General features: G+C 39.1%; 1 protein-coding gene across 1 annotated transcript in view; it reads right to left on the bottom strand.

Moving 5' to 3' along the window:
- The window catches only part of CACNA2D3 (calcium voltage-gated channel auxiliary subunit alpha2delta 3), a 2,619,084-nt gene that overhangs the window by 1,175,127 nt on the left and 1,426,617 nt on the right, over positions 1-17,340 (bottom strand). The window contains exon 19 of the mRNA XM_044078472.1: positions 5,035-5,115. Coding sequence (XP_043934407.1) covers positions 5,035-5,115 — 81 coding nt within the window. The remainder of the gene's footprint in view (positions 1-5,034; positions 5,116-17,340) is intronic.

Raw genomic sequence — 17,340 nt, 5'->3', positions numbered from 1 at the left:
CTGTCTTAGTCCACCCATCTATGGTTCAAAACCTATGTACCTAATAGGTATGAGTGGGATGCTCATGATCTTTCTCATCAATGCAACTACAACTACACTTGCCACTACTTATCTCCTCCCCACACTTCTTTATGGTGCACCCATCTTTACTAACCTTCAGGCATCACAAAGATGAAAACTTGAACAATGCTATAACAAAGTTGCTTAATATGCAATAAATACTGCTTTCCAAACCCATCACTGAATAGCAATAAAATTACTAAATTGGTTAGAACTACCCCATCAGCTAACACATACACATCTCCCTACCACATATAATGTTATCCAGCATCCATCTGGTTACTATGTTCCCAGTCAGTCATTACAATCCAGTGACCAATAACTCCTATCTATCCACAAACGTGCTGTGCATTGTCTATACTTGTACAACATTGCAAAGCCCTGGAACTCCTTATTTGCATCCATCAGGTCAATACTCTCACTCCCATCTTTCAAAACCATTCTGAAAAGACTTCCTAGCCAGATGCTGGCTCTGTTCTTGCTCAACATCAAGATAAACTTACTCACCCTTCTTCACTCAGTTCCTTCCTTACACTTGAGGTGCTTAAGCAAAAGTGGTGTGGCTGAATGCATGACAATGTCTGCAGTCATCTGCTGATACTATTAAATGAAATGTACATCTGCAGGCAGAACGAAGGATTCCTTCAAACAATACAAAGACGAGAGAAAAGGTGTACTGTGCTTATCATTTAATACTGGGGGGGGGGGTCATGGCCAGAATATAATTCTTCTGTCTTTGGAAATTCACATCCTATAAATGTAGTGCACTTATCCATTAAAGCAATTTATCCTTTAAGTTTAGCAACAGAAAAGTACTCCTCAAGCTATCACAAGAAGCAATGTCTTATAGACTTTTGATCAGAGATCTGTGTCTCATTTACTGTGCCATAAGAGAACAGGTTGTCTTGTGTTTTCGTATCTATGCAAGTCTAATGGCTCCATCAATACTGAAAACAAGGATCTAAATGTTTGTGAAGAGATAAATAAAACACAGTGGGGGGAAAGATTTATAACTCAGCCCCTCCCTGACCTCTGTAATAAACTCCCTTTTCATGAAAACCATTATGACTCACTACCTTTCTTTAAACATAATTTAGATTACTGGATGGATAGTCACAAATTTTCTCCAGTATAGACTGGTGTAGTCTTTCTTAAGAAAGGAGCTGCAGCTTGAGAGAGATAAGTGGCAAGACTAGTCAAAAGTCTTGGACTATCTATTTTATTTTGTTTTATTTTACATTTGTTTACCAGGAAAATGTCCGACTGGGCAGGGCTGCCCGTTATCAGTGGAGGTCTGGGGAGAAAAGCTCCATACACTAATAACATACAATAATAAAAATACACTAGTAAATAAAACACAGTGATAAAACAGACAGTGAGTAGAGATAACATATAAACTATTGCTATTTCAGAATTTTATACTGACTTATTATATTGTGAGGTTAAAAAAATCCAGTATTTTCTAATGTTGACATTTTATTCTTGCTGTAAGCTTTTTAGAAGGTTTGAGTTACTTGCTGCCATTTTGGCTTTAGGTTCTTAGGTGTGTACTAGGCTAATGGGCCAGGAGCCTTTACAAGTCTAGCCCATAGGATTATCCTGGCATCGTGCCACCCAACCTTAGTTTCTAGTGCCTCTGTTGAGTAGAGTCATTGCAATGATCCCCAGGGTGAATTTTCTATTTTACATCCACTCATCAAGATTTCTCTTGAAGAGGGCCAGTGAGGTGCTCTGTTTGACATGTATGGGAAGTCTGGGTTATGAACCTGTCCCTCCAGCATGTTCTATTGATTGTGGTAATGAGGTTGAGGTCTCTGGAGCATGTGGTGTGGAGGGATTGGGATTTCTTTAGATATAGCATTTTTAAGAGAGCTGTGTCAGACATGGATTTATAAGTCAAGCAAAGATCGCTTCTAAGTAGGCAATATGAGACAGACAATAGTTGGAGTTTTTGAGTCTGTCCATATAGGACAAGTGTTTAAGGCCTAGTATCCTCTTTGTGAGGTACTTTTGCGGCCTCTCCAGTTGTTGCAGGTGTCTAGTGAGGTACATGTCAAATGAGGCACTGTACTCGATGATTGGCCAGACAATGACCGCTTTCTTTCTGGATGCAAAACCCTTAGTAATGAGATATGCCACACAGAAGGTCTTTCTGACCACAGTGGCAGTGTGGTGGTCAAAATAGAGGCTGCTGTCAACCTGTGTTCCCAAATCTCTTATAACACATTTTGTGTTCAGTGGACTACCATAGATGTGGTAGTTCATTTTTTTTTCCCAAAGTGGATGATGACACATTTTCTGGCATTGAGCGTAAGGCCATGGTTCTGACACCAGTCGTTGGTCTCAGTGAGGCCTTTCTGTAGGATGTCAACATCACTTGGGGAGTTAATAATGGCTCCCAACTTGTAATCATCTGTGAACCTTTTCAGCCAGAGTCCCTTCATGTTGGACTGGACTTCTGAGAAGTAGATACCAAACAGGAGAGGATCCATGACCGATCCCTGTGGGACTCCACTCAAGATTGGTGGGCAGTCTGACTTGGAGTTAGCTACTTTCACACTGTTGGTTCTATCTGTGAGCCAGTTTGCAACCCACCTAGTGTTATAGAGGTCGATCCCTAGCTTATTAAGTTTTTCTATGATTCTTGAGAGAGGAATGGTAACAAAGGCCTGGGCCAGATCAAGATAGGCTATATGAACCACCTTGCCTTCATCCGCAGCTCTGGTGACGGACTCAAAGAAGTTGACCAAGTTGAGCAGGCATGATCTACCCTTCAAAAAAACAAACTGTGTGGGATACAGAGTTTGGAGATTCCCTATATCCTTGTTTATTAGGTTCATGATGATAATGCATTCCATAGCTTTGCATATCAGGCTCATCATGCTAATGGGGCGATAGTTCCCAGAGTCTGTAGTTGCGCCTCCTTTGTGGAGAGGGGTGACTATAACAGTGCACCATTTGGTAGGAACAAAGCCTGAGGTGAGGCTGTGACTGAACAGGCCACACAGGTGAGGTGCCAGTTCACTCTGTAGTTCATGTAGAACATAGCCATAAATAAGAACTGGCAAATTCTGTCTACATGTCAAGATATTATAAGATTTTTGGCAAATATTTCTGAGTTCTGATTTTTTTTTTTAAAGTTTCAAGTAATATGGTTTTATTCTGAATTTTCATACTGTAACGTTTTTAAATATGTGTTGTTTTTTTTTATTATTTTTATTTGAAACAAAATAAATATCCTTACTGGTTTTGTAATCATTGTATAACTAAATGTATAAATAAAGCAGACCCAAATATTTTCTCAGTATCTTTTACATCCAGCTGAATGAGCACCATATAAGGAAGATGAGTCCTCCTTGGCTAAACTTTCATCCAAAGGATGGTGCACTGCAGGGTCAGTCCTGGAAAATAAATTTAAGCACAGCCAGTGTTGGAATAAAGACCTCAAATCTTCCCACATCAAATGAGTCTACTGCCTGCTGTGGCACAGATACTGTCAGTTCCTAATACTGCAACTTCTGCTTTGACTAAACAGGGTGTTTCAGTAAAACTCACTTACTTTGACTTTTGTAAATCTCTTAATATTATTACTTGCTCCCAATATTTACATACAAATGCATATATTCTGTAGCTAAGGTATAATCACTTGTATAGATAACAATGTAACAACTTTGAGTCATCAAGAAAGGTCTGTTACACACAGCACAGCAGTGCCTTCTGTTTCAGTCTATGCACTACACATAATTTTCAATGCAGCATACTGTATGTCAAATAAATAAGCTTTATTAAATGAGCATGGTTTGTTAACAAGTGACCAAGCAAAACATTGCTCTGAGTATACTAAATTTAACTTCAACCAGTCAGCTATAAACTACAGGTCTTAAGTCAGTATTGAAAGGGTAAGAGGATGCAAAAGTCCCATGTGTGATAGATTTCTAAAAATCAAATCCTGAATTAGCCCAGAACAGTCACCAAATTCAGATTTGAAAAGAAATGTCTTTCATCAAATTGCAAGTTTTCGGCTTAGGATTATCTAAGCCGCAAAACGATTCATATATGGGCAAAAGTCTGGGACTCAGAGTCAACAGATATCAAAAACACTTATAAAAATGTATATATTCAGGGAGACAATTAAACTACAATTAAATGAATTAAATCAGTTAGCCAAAAATCATTTCAGGATGCAGTGCATTGCATCATACTTATAATGAATCACTATAAATTGTTTTGCACATATATATGAATGAAAACAGGTCTGCTAAATTCTGAGCATAAAAAGAAATATCAGAAAAACCTGCTCTTGTTTTTTTTTTGTTCACTTTTGTCTGAATTTTAGTAGCAGAAATTATTACTGCTGACTACAAAAGGTTGTAATGACTCTAGGCTTCATGACATGTCAAACACATTGAAACTAAAGAACTGCCATTTTAAGTGAAAATGCTTATAAAAATATACGAGAAAAGTCAATGAACTTCCAGAATCAATGTAAATGAATCATCATCATCATTATCAATATTCTTGAATACTATAAGAAAAAGCCAAACTGATCACATAACACAAAGTCACATTAAATAAAATCTATTACTGACACTAGAAATCATAAGTGCTGGATGTTAAAAACTAAAGAACAATGAAGCATAAACTAAAATCGTGTTTGAGTTAAGGAGAATTATATCACATTTACTATTTCATAACATATAGACAGAACAGACCCATAACCTTTCCCCTGACAATGATACACTAATAGTGTACTATAACTAAAGCATAAACAAATACTTTACAGAAAAAAATATTTGTTTCCACAGGTGGCAACCTGACCCCATATGCAAAAATGTGAAAAAGGGGTTGCGGATGTATGGAAGGATGGATGGGTCCATCAGATTTATACTATCATAATGTAATTACATCATAGAGAAAATACTAGAAAAATATAATAAGGAAATTGGCATAAAACATTCATTCTAAATGTTTTACCTGCTGCCACTGGAGATTTTCTATCATCAAGAAGTTGGATTGCTGTACTGGCAGTCACAACATTGCTTTTATTTTCTGACCCTATGAAGAATAAACACATTTCAAACAATGAGTTTGCTATACTAAACTATTTTAGACAATGTAAATATAAATGCAGGCAGGTAAGATATCTGAAAAACAATGTATTTTAAGTGATACAGTGGATTGCATTTCTGTCTATAAATGAATACTCCTGAACTAATGTTGTGGTCTATATATTGCCCTATAAGTATTGAAGGTACATCACTCTGCAAAAACCATGAGATATTATAAAACAGATTTGAGTTGGTATGGATAAATTCTATATATTTGTATGGAAACTATTATATCTATATTTTTATCTATCTATAAATCTATTGCTACAATATACACATTGATATATACTTATACCTATACATGCACACACGCATGTGCTCACACACACACATGTGCATGCACGTATACACACACACACACACACACACACACACACACACACACACACACACACACACACACACACACCAAATATATATACTAGGCCAGATTCCAAAAGACTTGCCTTCAGTGTAAAGCCTCTGTATGAACAGGCTTACACAATGGGAAATATTCCAAAACTCTTCCTCTCAGCCTAATCTCAGTGCAATTGACTACACTGATTGCAAGTGTTTTGGAATTGAGCTTATTATCTATCTATCTATCTATCTATCTATCTATCTATCTATCTATCTATCTATATCAGTCTATCTACCTATCAATATCTATCAGTCTATCTGTCTAGCTATCTATCAGTCTATCTATCTATCTATATCTATTAGTCTATCTATCTATCTATCTATATCTATCAGTCTATCTATTTTTTTATATATATATATATATATATATATATATATATATATATATATATATATATCAGTCTATCTATCTATCTATATTTATCAGTCTATCTATCTATCAGTCTATCTATCTATATCTATCTATCTATCTATATCTATCTATCTATCTATCTATCTATCTATCTATCTATCGATCTATCTATCTATCGATCTGTATCTATCAGTCTATCTATCTAGCTAGCTATCTATATCTATCTATCTATCTATCTATCTATCTATCTATCTATCTATCTATTGATATATTTATACTTCTGCATTGCCATCTAGAGATCCTAAGAACATTTTAGTGTTTCATAATAACTGGGACACATTTTACAAAACCATTCTAGGTGGGAGCCTAGCCTGCATGGCTAACACCATCTGTGTTTTGCAGTGCTTAGGGTTTTTGGATTGACTGTAACTGTATTGGCTAAAGTATTATAAACAGGCTCCTGCTACATGGATTATGGAAAACATATTAATCAATTCCAATTACTAATGAATGATTTGCCTCCATCGCAGTCTGGCATCACCTCGGCCATGATACGCGGAAAACACTACAAATACTCCTCATTATGAATGGCATGCAACCAATTTACTGCAGGCAATGTACAGATGATCTCAGTCCATGTTTTCTGTTGGCCTGAAGCCACACTGTATTTCAATTTGGATGGCTATGAAATGTACAATTATCCTGCAATCTTTTTTTCACATAGTAAGATCTTGGAATGCATCCATAAATATATATACTTGCAGCCAAAAAGGCATCAAGTTTGTCAACAGCTACAAAACTGAACAGCAGACATACAACTGCACTTCAAAATCATCTGCTTTATAGCAACTGTTGGCTCCATGTTTACCAACCCAAAGAGTTATGACATTCTTTTTACAGCTGTATAGTCTATATCAAAATTCTTGTTGATAATACTAAGAACAGAATTTAAGTATAAATATATCTAGGGACAAAATATCTGATAGAAATGAGACAATGGTATGCAGTCTGCATGTCAGTTCAAACAAGTACCAAGATAATTTACAGTATGCCTTTACCTATGGAACTGATTACCAAACAGCATTTGATAAAACTATAAAAAGTCTCCTTTTTCTTAGATACCTTCTAGTACAGCTAAGGTTAGGAAAACAACAAGTAATCTTCACAATATCATTACACGGCATCAAGTAGAGAGCATTTCACAAACTAAATGGTTGCATATTCTTATATGTTATCTTTTGGTAAATTACATGTATCTTCTCTTAAATTAGGTGTATCTGTGACTCTAGATGTACCATAACTCCGTCACTGTGGTAACTCTGCATAAGAAGCTTGATTCTGTTTGTTCTGTTTGTTTTCATTTTATCTTCCTGTTCTAATTTCTTCAGACTATTTATCTTGAAAGTGGAAAGTTGTTTTCTCCATTTAAAACATTATTATTATAAAACTTTATTTCATTCAGCTACAGAGTACATACAAAAGCATGCATAACATTTCAAACCATAACAATATTTGAATTTCTCCTTACTCTCTGAAACATCTCTGCTGAGAATAATGCAGGGAAAACAACCCACCAATTGTCCTACATTATGCTTGCCTGCAGAATAACACCTGCATACCCGCTTACAATACGTAACAAATTTCTTGTGCTACACCTGTTTTTTTTTCCTATGCATGTATCAAATAGATTTTACTTGCATAAATTTACAGGATTTGTCGACCAATTGCAGGGAAACCACTGCTATTTCTCCCTAATGTAGCTTCTATCTTTTCTCACTTAATCTATAGATATATACCCACACTGCATGGAAAGAGTGCTTCTCGATGTTATATAATACAACAGCCTGTGTGGAGGTGCATCTGTCATGAAGTGGTCTATTGCCTTGTAGCCTGTTCAGCATCCAAATATCAAAGTACCTCAGCCCAGCTACACAAGATACACGTCTTCCACCTCTCTTTCTCCCAGGTTCCTAAAGTAAAATGTATATAATACTTACCAGTTTCTCCCTCACCCCCAAAAATAAAAAAAAGGACAGAATCCACCCACATTGCCTGGCCACAACACCCAACAGCACTCTCTGGCCATAGCATATCGGCTTTCATGTCCCATATTGTGTTCTCTTGTTTTTGAAAATAATGCAAATACATGTTCTGGTGAATATCTGAAGCAGGAGTTATTGAATGTAAGCTTTTTGTCTTGTTTGGCATATCTGGAACGCTATAGGGCATGATGAAGGCAGGGCCCCTCATCCCATGGACTTTATGTATTTGGGTAAACATCATTTTGTCAGTGAATGTCATCCACAGGATGCACCATGTCTGTGGAATACGATCCACAAATGGCTTAAATCTCATGTAGTGCATTAAAGATGCTCTTCATCACAAAGCATATCACATCTTCTAAAGGGAGGTGGTACTCGCCTCCATGTTAAAACTTTTCTCCAAAATTTTCCTTCATGATGGCATGTTCCGGAGAAATAAAACCATTTAAAAAGATGGATTGTGAGAGTTAGTAGCAATTATTTAGTTTTTACCCAATCTTGTATTCCAGCTATTCGTAGCAAAACTGATACTCACAACTAAGTAACTTTTCATCTGCTCAGAAATATAAGACATTGTACAGTATGAAATTATTATATTTTTGAATTATCACCAATAGAATTTATTTCAATTTTTATATATGAAAATACCAGACATATGCATAATACAATAAGATAATGCCTAAATGAACTGTGGATTTCATTAAAGAAATAACACTTTCCTAAATATGTGTTGCATTGTTTGTGTAAGCAATAGCTTACTTATAAAACCACTAATGCAGAACTGTGAGCAGTGGTTAGAAGTGATATGTAATTGTGCACCAGGTATAGTTATTAGATCTCCTTTCTTCTGCTGAGTGTCCTTGTTTTTATCTCAAATGTTTGTTCTGTTCCTCATAAAAATTGTCAAATTCTAGAGATAATCGAAAGTTGCATTCATTAATAGTGCCACACAGTAAAGATCAAGCCTTCCTGTTCTTCAGAAAGTGTGTCAATACAAATGCCTTTTGCTGGCAACAGGGTTTATTCCTGACACTACACAACAGAAGTGAGTGACATTTACCCGCAGGTGTGCTGAACAGCTTGCCTTTATGCTGCAGAGGCTGGAGATCTTTTGTTGATTTAGTTCTGCCGCAAGTTGTCTGCCTCCCATACCTTTTAACCTCTCAGAGCAAGAAATCTGGACAAAGCCAGAAATAATAGGGGGACAAAGGCCCAAAAATAGGGACAGATTTTAAATATTGTTCCCATAAACTTAGAAAGTTGCTAGAATAACAGGGTTTTGAATTATTATGTATATTCTGAAGAATATGAAGTCTGGAACTCAAAAATGTGGGTCATTATTTAGTATTATTTAATTACTTCAATCCTTAGTAATTTATCAGGTAACCACTAATTTTTTATGAGGAACAGACCAAAAGCAGAAGGCAAAAATCTGGACATTCTGTCAAAATCTGGACAGTTGAATATGTCACCTTCCAAGAGACCATGAGTTAATTTCTACTTGTGAGGTACTTGTGTAAATAAAAAAGAAACAAAAATCAGTAAACTGTTAAATGAAAGTTATTGACATAAACGCAGTCTGTTCTGAAGGGAGAGAATGGTCTTGTAGCAATCATTCAAAGAATGGTATTATCCAGAGGAATGGAAGTAATGTGACAGGAGTCCTCTACTTGTGTGAGGGGACTCATGTTATTTAAATAAAGTGGTCATAGTATTTATTGGTATGTTCTTTTGTCAGGGTAGTTAGTTCTTCATAAATCTGTTTTTCACTAGAAGATACTGAGGATTGGATTACCAAATAACATCAGATTTACTGACATACTTTACTGACTCTGCATATCATTGTTGGAGCCTTCCTGTGTCCTGAAAGAGTGCTATTCAAACTACCTGGAGATATACAGAGTTGAGTATATTTTTCTGGCACTTCAGAGTTGTGTACTGGTAGGTGCCCCCCCCCCCCCCCCCATTTCTCTGTGTCTTAAGTTGGTATAACTGGTTTTACACCATGTGTGTTATCTGACCATCTCTAGGATTACTTGCATATAGGGTTACCACCTGTCCCACTTTGCGAGGGACAGTCCCTCTTTGGGCAGTTGTGTCCTGCAAAAAAATTGAAAAAAATGGCAAATGTCCTGAGATTTTAGGACAAAAATTTTCCTATATTTTCTTTAGTAGTTGCACAAAACAATTATTTTGTATCTGAAACACCTAAATGTTATAAGAAACAGAATAAGCAACTATAATGCTACAAGAATAAGCTTTTATTTAGGCAAAAAAGTGAAGTTCTTTCCTTTGTACTGTCTGTGGGTATGTTTTGCCCTGCAAAATCTGACATTTCTACAAAAAATGTCCCACTTTGGGCAATTGAAAAGGTGGCAACCCAACTTGCATAAAGTTAAACCCTCTTAGTAAAAAAGTCTGCATATCATTGCTGGAGCCTTCCTGTGTCCTGACAGAGTGCTCTTCAAACTATCTGGAGATATACAGAGCTGAGTATATTTCTCTGGCACTTCAGAGTTGTGTACTGGTAATTGTTGTTTGACTAATTTTATATCATTGCTAGCTGACTTCAGAGTTGTGCACTGTTATTTTTGCTTCACTGTATAGTTTTTCAGATCTCTGCTGAAGGTGTCGGTTTTCCGATACTCACCCTCCCTATTCCTGTGTTGTTGTTTAAATTTGGAGGTTTTTGCAGCTGCCCGCCCCCACTGTAGATTTGATCTGGGACACTCCCATCTCTTTACCTCATTCAACCTAATAGACTCCTTCTGCACTTGTTTTTAGTCATTTTTAATTTAATTACATTTTTTAAACTGTTTGGTCTAACATTGCTACATACTCAAGTGTGCCAGCTTGCACTGCATTTGAATTGTTTTGACTGCTGTTTTAGCTACTTTTCTGTATATACAAAAAAAATACCTTTCCTGTAACTAGTGTAGTCCAGATTCAGATTTGCTGTATCCAGGACTGTATGTAAGCTTCTGAGCCCTCCCAAGCTTTCTGTGTTGGAGGGAAGCCTTCTAGCTTATCAGTGGGAGTGGTAAGCACTAGGTAACCTATCTACCACATAAGTTCTGGCCCAGAAATTGTAGTTATTGGCCGTTTGGGCAGTTTTTCCATCTCTCTCAACTTTCTGATTTAAAAGCCCCATTTGCACTTGTTTCCCCCTTTCCTGTAACTAGTTTAGTCCAGATACAGATTCTTACTTTTAGCACTTGAATTTGCTTATTCGTGATCAGCACTTGTTCAGAACTTGTAAGCACTAAATAACCTACTAATTACTACAGCACTCAACCTTCCTCATTACCTAGAGGAAAACAGTTTTGGTACTTACTTTCCTCACTTGCTTAGAGAAAAACAGCTCTTGTACTCACTTTCCTCACTTATCTAGAGGGAAATAGTTTTTTTATTCAGGCATGTCAAAGGTTCAGCTCCCAGTGTTCTCTCCTGTCTATCTGATTCATAGGTTCATAGGTTGATACTAGGCTATCTGCCCTAGGGCATTTATAAGCCTAGCCAGAGTGTGTTTAGCTTTCGCCACCCTTTTAGATTTGTAAACTGTGCCTATGAATAGTAGGTCACAGAATATAGTCCCTTTACAGTTTGTTTATTTTGCCTCTGTCTAGCAGGGACCCAGAAGAGATCTCGGGGGTATACTTTCGATCTCTCATCCACTCGTCAAGATTTCTCTTGAAGAGGGTCAGTGAGGGGCTCTGCCTAACCTGGATTGGAATTTTGTTCCAGAGTGATGGGATTCTCTGGGATATGAATCTGTCCCTCCAGCATGCCCTATTTATTTCTGTGCTCAAGTTTAAGTCTTTAGAACGTGTAGCTCTAAGGGATTTGGATTTTTTGAGGTGGAGCATGTCCATTAATTCTGGGTTGGACATGGCTTTATATGTCAGGCACAGATTGCCTCTGAGTAGGCGGTAAGCAACTGAGTAGAGCTGAAGTTTCTTTAGCCTATCTGCATGGGGCATCTGTTTGAGTCCCTTTATCCTCTTGGTGAGGTATGTTTGGGGTCTTTCCAGTTGCTGCAGGTGTCGGGTAAGGTACATCCCAAATAGGGCATTGTACTCAATTATGGGCCTGATGAGTGATGAATAGAGTGGCACAAAGACCTCTCTTGATCTAGATGTGAAACCTTTTGTGATGAGGTGGGCTATATAGAAGGTTTTCCTAACCACTTTGGCAACATGATTGTCAAAGGAGAGATTACTATCTACTTGGGTCCCCAAATCCCTAATTACTTCCTCCGTACTTAATGTGTTACCTCCTATGTGGTAGTCTGTGGGCACTTTGTTTTTCCCAAAGGGGATGACTATGCATTTTTTAGCATTTAGCTTCAGGCCATGACTTTGGCACCAGTTATCTGTCTCTGTGAGATCCTTCTGGAGTATTTTTGTATCAGCCAGAGAGTCTATTATGGCACCCAGTTTGCAGTCATCTACGAACTTCATCAGCCATAGTCCTCCCGTGTTTGCCTGTACCTCAGAGAAATAAATACTGAACAAGAGAGGTCCCAGGACTGAACCTTGTGGAACTCCATTTGTAACTGGTTTAAAGTCTCACAAGGCACCTGCAATTCTGACCATGTGGGTTCTATCCCTGAGCGAGTTTGCAACCCATCTTGTGACATAGGGGTTGATATTTAAGCTAGTGAGCTTATTTATGATACCTGAGTGGGGTATTGTGTCAAAGGCTTTTGCAAGGTCCAGGTAGGCTGTGTGGACTACTTTCCCTTCGTCTATGGCCCTGGTAACTGTTTCAAAGAAGTCAACCAGGTTCAAGATGCAAGATCTGCCCTTAACAAAGCCGAACTGGGTAGGATCCAGTGTCTGAAGGTTTCCGATATCACTCTTTATGAGTTCCATGATGATATGCTCCATAGCCTTGCAGACCAGGCTAGTCAGGCTTATAGGGTGATAGTTTCCAGGGTCCGTTGTGGCACCTTCCTTGTGGAGCAGGACCACCGTTGCTGTACGCCATTCCTTGGGTACATATCCTGTGGTAAGGCTGAGCTTGAACAGTGACTTAATGTGAGGGTTAAGTTCATCTTGTAACTCGTGTAAGACACATCCCGGGTCACCATCCAGTTCCATTGATGCTGTGTTTTTTGCTTTGGAGAGGGCAGCTCTCACCTGATCATCGGTGATGTCTGGGAGGTTACACTCTGTTGGGATGGGGATTTGTTCTTTTGGGGGGGTGGGGATTTGCTCTTTTGGGGGGGATGGGGGGAGAAATTTGCACTGAATCTGTCTGCCAGGATGTTGGCAATGTCTGTTGGTTCAGTGTATTTTTTGTCATTTTGCACTAACTCGGACCATATCTGGGAGTTGCCTCCAAGGTTCCTGACATATCTAAAGAAGGCCTTGTGATTGTCCTTAATATCTTGTGCAATTTTTCTTTTGTAGCTGGCCTTAGATGATTTTATGAGGGATCGTAGCTTCTTGCTCGTACTGATTAGAGATGCCTTCCCTTTTTGGGATTTTGCTTTATCATGTAGTATCCTCCTCCTTTTGTTGTATAGCTTATTTATGGCTGGGGTCCACCAGACAGGTCTCGTGACTTTGGAGGAGACAGCCTTGGTTTTATTTGGGATAACATGATCCATACATTCTTGTAGGTGTCCATAGAATGCGTTTGTGAAGGATTCTGCGGTTTGAGCCGTGTTTACCTCTGGCCCAGGGGCTTTGAAGGACACCATCTCAGTTTTGAGAAGTGTGAAGTTTGCTTTTGAGAAGTTCTTCACCATGGTTACCTTGGCTGGGGGTGGAGATGGGATATGGATGTCCAGTGAGATTAATTTGTGGTCTGACCTTACCAGTGAGGGGTATACCTCAGGTGGGGAACATAGAGTCCCTATGTTTGTGATGACCAGGTCCCCGTCTTGTGGGGGTGGTGACCAGTTGTTCCACAGCATTTGAGTTTATAAATTCCAGGAACCATTGGGTGAGGGTGTGTGGGCTTGAGTAGTTAACCCAGTCAATGTTTGGGTAGTTGAAATCACCCAATATGATGGTGTTTGGAGAGACCTTCATGTTCTCCAGTGTTTTCAGGAAGGCCGAGTGGAGTTCCTGACTTTGGGAGGGTGGTCTGTAGCAGGCTATAAACTGAAAGGCAGTTTTGCCCATAGTTAGTTGCATGTGGATGGTTTCCGTTGCTTCGTGCAGTGCTACTAACCTGGAGGTGTGGGTATTTTTGATGTATATGGATACTCCCCCTCCTTTTGTGGTTCGGTCTGAGTTTTGTGGCCGAAAAGCATGGTATGAAGTACAACCTGGTAGTGCTGGGGTGCTTTCGGGAGCCTTGAACCAGGTCTCTGTTACTGCATAGACATCGATGTTCTCCATACTGAGGAGAGTCTCGAGTGCCTGCATTTTGAGGTTTAGACTTCTGGCATTGAGCAGCATTACCCTTAGTTTCTTTTTTCCTGTATTATCTATGGAGGTGGGTTTGTCTTTTGAGCCTTGCCTAAAGAAGGCACTATGGGGGTGGCAAGGGCCTTAGCCAGTATTCGAAAGCCCAGGGGTGACAGGTGCAAGCCATCCCTAGCGAAGCAACATGGCTTGTCAAGCATGTCACCCCAAGCTGACAGACACTGGATCCCCTTTGAATGACACCAATATTTTAACCAATTGTTAAAACCTATCATTTTGTCTTTATACTGTGGCATCATTCTTGGTGAGGGTAAGATGCTACTCAAGGTCAGGGTCATACCAGCCTGGGCTACATGATCAGAGAGCTCCTCTATGTCTCTTTTCATGTAGTCCAGTGAGGTACATCTCAGGTCATTCACACCAGCATGGACAATGACAGAGTCATATTTGTACCTGCTTTGGAGTGACCTGAGTGCGTGTGTTATGTGGTGGATCCTTGCACCCGACAGACAGCTTACGGTGACCTTCTCTTGTTCAGCCTGGTGAGTGGGACATCAGTGTGTCTGACTATAGAGTCACCTATTACAAGTGTATTTGGTGTGTTGTTTAGCCTTAAGGGCTGTGACTGTGTGGCACACTGACTTTGTGGACTATGTGATACGTGGGTATTGTTGTGGGGTAGCAGTTGTTTGGGTGTCTGCTTTGGAGGTCTCTGCTGCTTAGGCAGATTTTTAATTAGAGCCTTCAAGTATGTTTTTGTGTGTTTATGTGTTTGGTTTGTTGTTGCTATAGGTCTATGGGAGACTGGATTTGTGATGTGTGTGGTTACCTTCTTTTCCTGATTGACTGTGCCAGTCATGGGTCGAGAGAGCTCAGCCTCCAGTATGGCAATATAGTTGCATCTCTCACATATATTTGAGCTTGTTTGGAGGAGGGGAGGGTTGTCTGTGTACATAAGGCAGTTGTAACACTGCCTTAGGATTCTCATATTAACCAGCTGGACTGGAGAGTACACATGAAACTGACCTTTGGACAAGTCAGGATATTTAGTGCTTTAAATTTCTTTTAAGTGCAAATGAGAGGCTATAAAGTGAGAATAGAGTGCTTCTTTTGAGATACAGATTAGTTCCAAGGGAAAAAGTGAAGAGCAGACTTTGTGGAGCAGGTAATAGTTTAAACCTGATTAAGGGGTGCTGCCCGATGCTGCGCTATGCACAAAATCATGCAAAGCCGCTCTAAAGCAGGTTTTTAAACAGGGGACTTGAAAGAGCTAGGAATTAGCCTAAAATGGCCAATAAACAACAAGAACTTGTGCTGAGGTCACTCCTCCAGGGACAGATAGGCTGCTCAAAGCTCCCCACTCCCACTGGTGAAGAAACAAGCTTCCTTCTATCCAAGTAAGAAAATGGGCAACACAGGAACTATTCTAAAGTCCATAATACAGCAATACCTGTATTAGGGACTATTCTAGATCAGGAAAGGCGGGAAAACAAGGATATTTTTTTTTTCTTTTTTTAAACAGGCAACAGAGAATGCACAGAAAATACTTTACACAGGCTAGTGCACTTGAGTAGGCAGCCTCAACAGTTAAATCAACAAAAAGACAAACTTTAAAGTGCAGGTATAAATTAAATGCAAAAACAAGCTTAAATCTAGCAAAAGAGCAGTTATTACTCGCTTTTCGGAGAGAAAAGACAGTCGCAAGGGTAAAGGCAGTAAAAGGTACTTAAAATCTGGTAGCAGTCACTCTATCATCTCTCTGCTGCTAGCACCACTCTGCAGGACCACAAGGAGCTTGCTGAGTCGGAAACAAGTGCAATAACCGTGCCAAAGCGGGTTTTTAAACAGGGGACCTGAAAGAGCTAGGAATTAGCCCAAAACAGCCAATAAACAACAAGATCTTGTGCTGAGGTCACTCCTCCAGGGACAGATAGGCTGCTCAAAGCTCCCCACTCCCACTGGTGAAGAAACAGGCTTCCTTCTATCCAAGTAAGGAAATGGGCAACACAGGAATATTCTAAAGTCCAGAATACAGCAATACCTGTATTGGGGACTATTCTAGGTCAGGAAAGGTGGGAAAACAAAGATATATTTTTTTTTCTTTTTTTAAACAGGCAACAGAGAATGCACAGAAAATACTTTACACAGGCTAGTGCACTTGAGTGGGCAGCCTCAACAGTTAAATCAACAAAAAAGACAACTTTAAAGTGCAGGTATAAATTAAATGCAAAAACAAGCTTAAATCTAGCAAAAGAGCAGTTATTACTCGCTTTTCGGTGAGAACAGACAGTCGCAAGGGTAAAGGCAGTAAAAGGTACTTAAAATCTGGTAGCAGTCACTCTTTATCATCTCTCTGCTGCTAGCACCACTCTGCAGGACCACGAGGACCTTGCTGAATCGGAAACAAGCGCAAAAACCATTCCAAAGTGGGTTTTAACACAGGGGACTTGAAAGAGTTAGGAATTAGCCCAAAACGGCCAATAAACAACAAAATCTTGTGCTGAAGTCACTCCTCCAGGGACAGATAGGCTGCTCAAAGCTCCCCACTCCCACTGGTGAACAAAGAAGCTTCCTTCTATCCAAGTAAGGAAATGGGCAACACAGGAACTATTCTAAAGTCCAGAATACAGCAATACCTGTATTAGGGACTATTCTAGGTCAGGAAAGGCGGGAAAACAAGGATTTTTTTTTGTTTTTTTTCTTTTTTTAAACAGGCAACAGAGAATGCACAGAAAATACTTTACACAGGCTAGCGCACTTGAGTGGGCAGCCTCAACAGTTAAATCAACAAAAAGACAAACTTTAAAGTGCAGGTATAAATTAAATGCAAAAACAAGCATAAATCCGGCAAGAACAGACAGTCACAAGGGTAAAGGCAGTAAAAGGTACTTAAAATCTGGTAGCAGTAACTCTTTTTCGTCTCTCTGCTGCTAGCACCACTCTGCAGGACCACGAGGAGCTTGCTGAGTCGGAAATGAATCTAAGCATCTTGGGGCAAT

Source organism: Protopterus annectens, chromosome 7.part1 (assembly GCF_019279795.1).
Source record: "Protopterus annectens isolate FY-2018-M chromosome 7.part1, PAN1.0, whole genome shotgun sequence".
NCBI lineage: Eukaryota > Metazoa > Chordata > Ceratodontiformes > Protopteridae > Protopterus > Protopterus annectens.
Note: the sequence above shows the minus strand (reverse complement) of the source record. Positions and strands in the feature narration are given on the sequence as shown.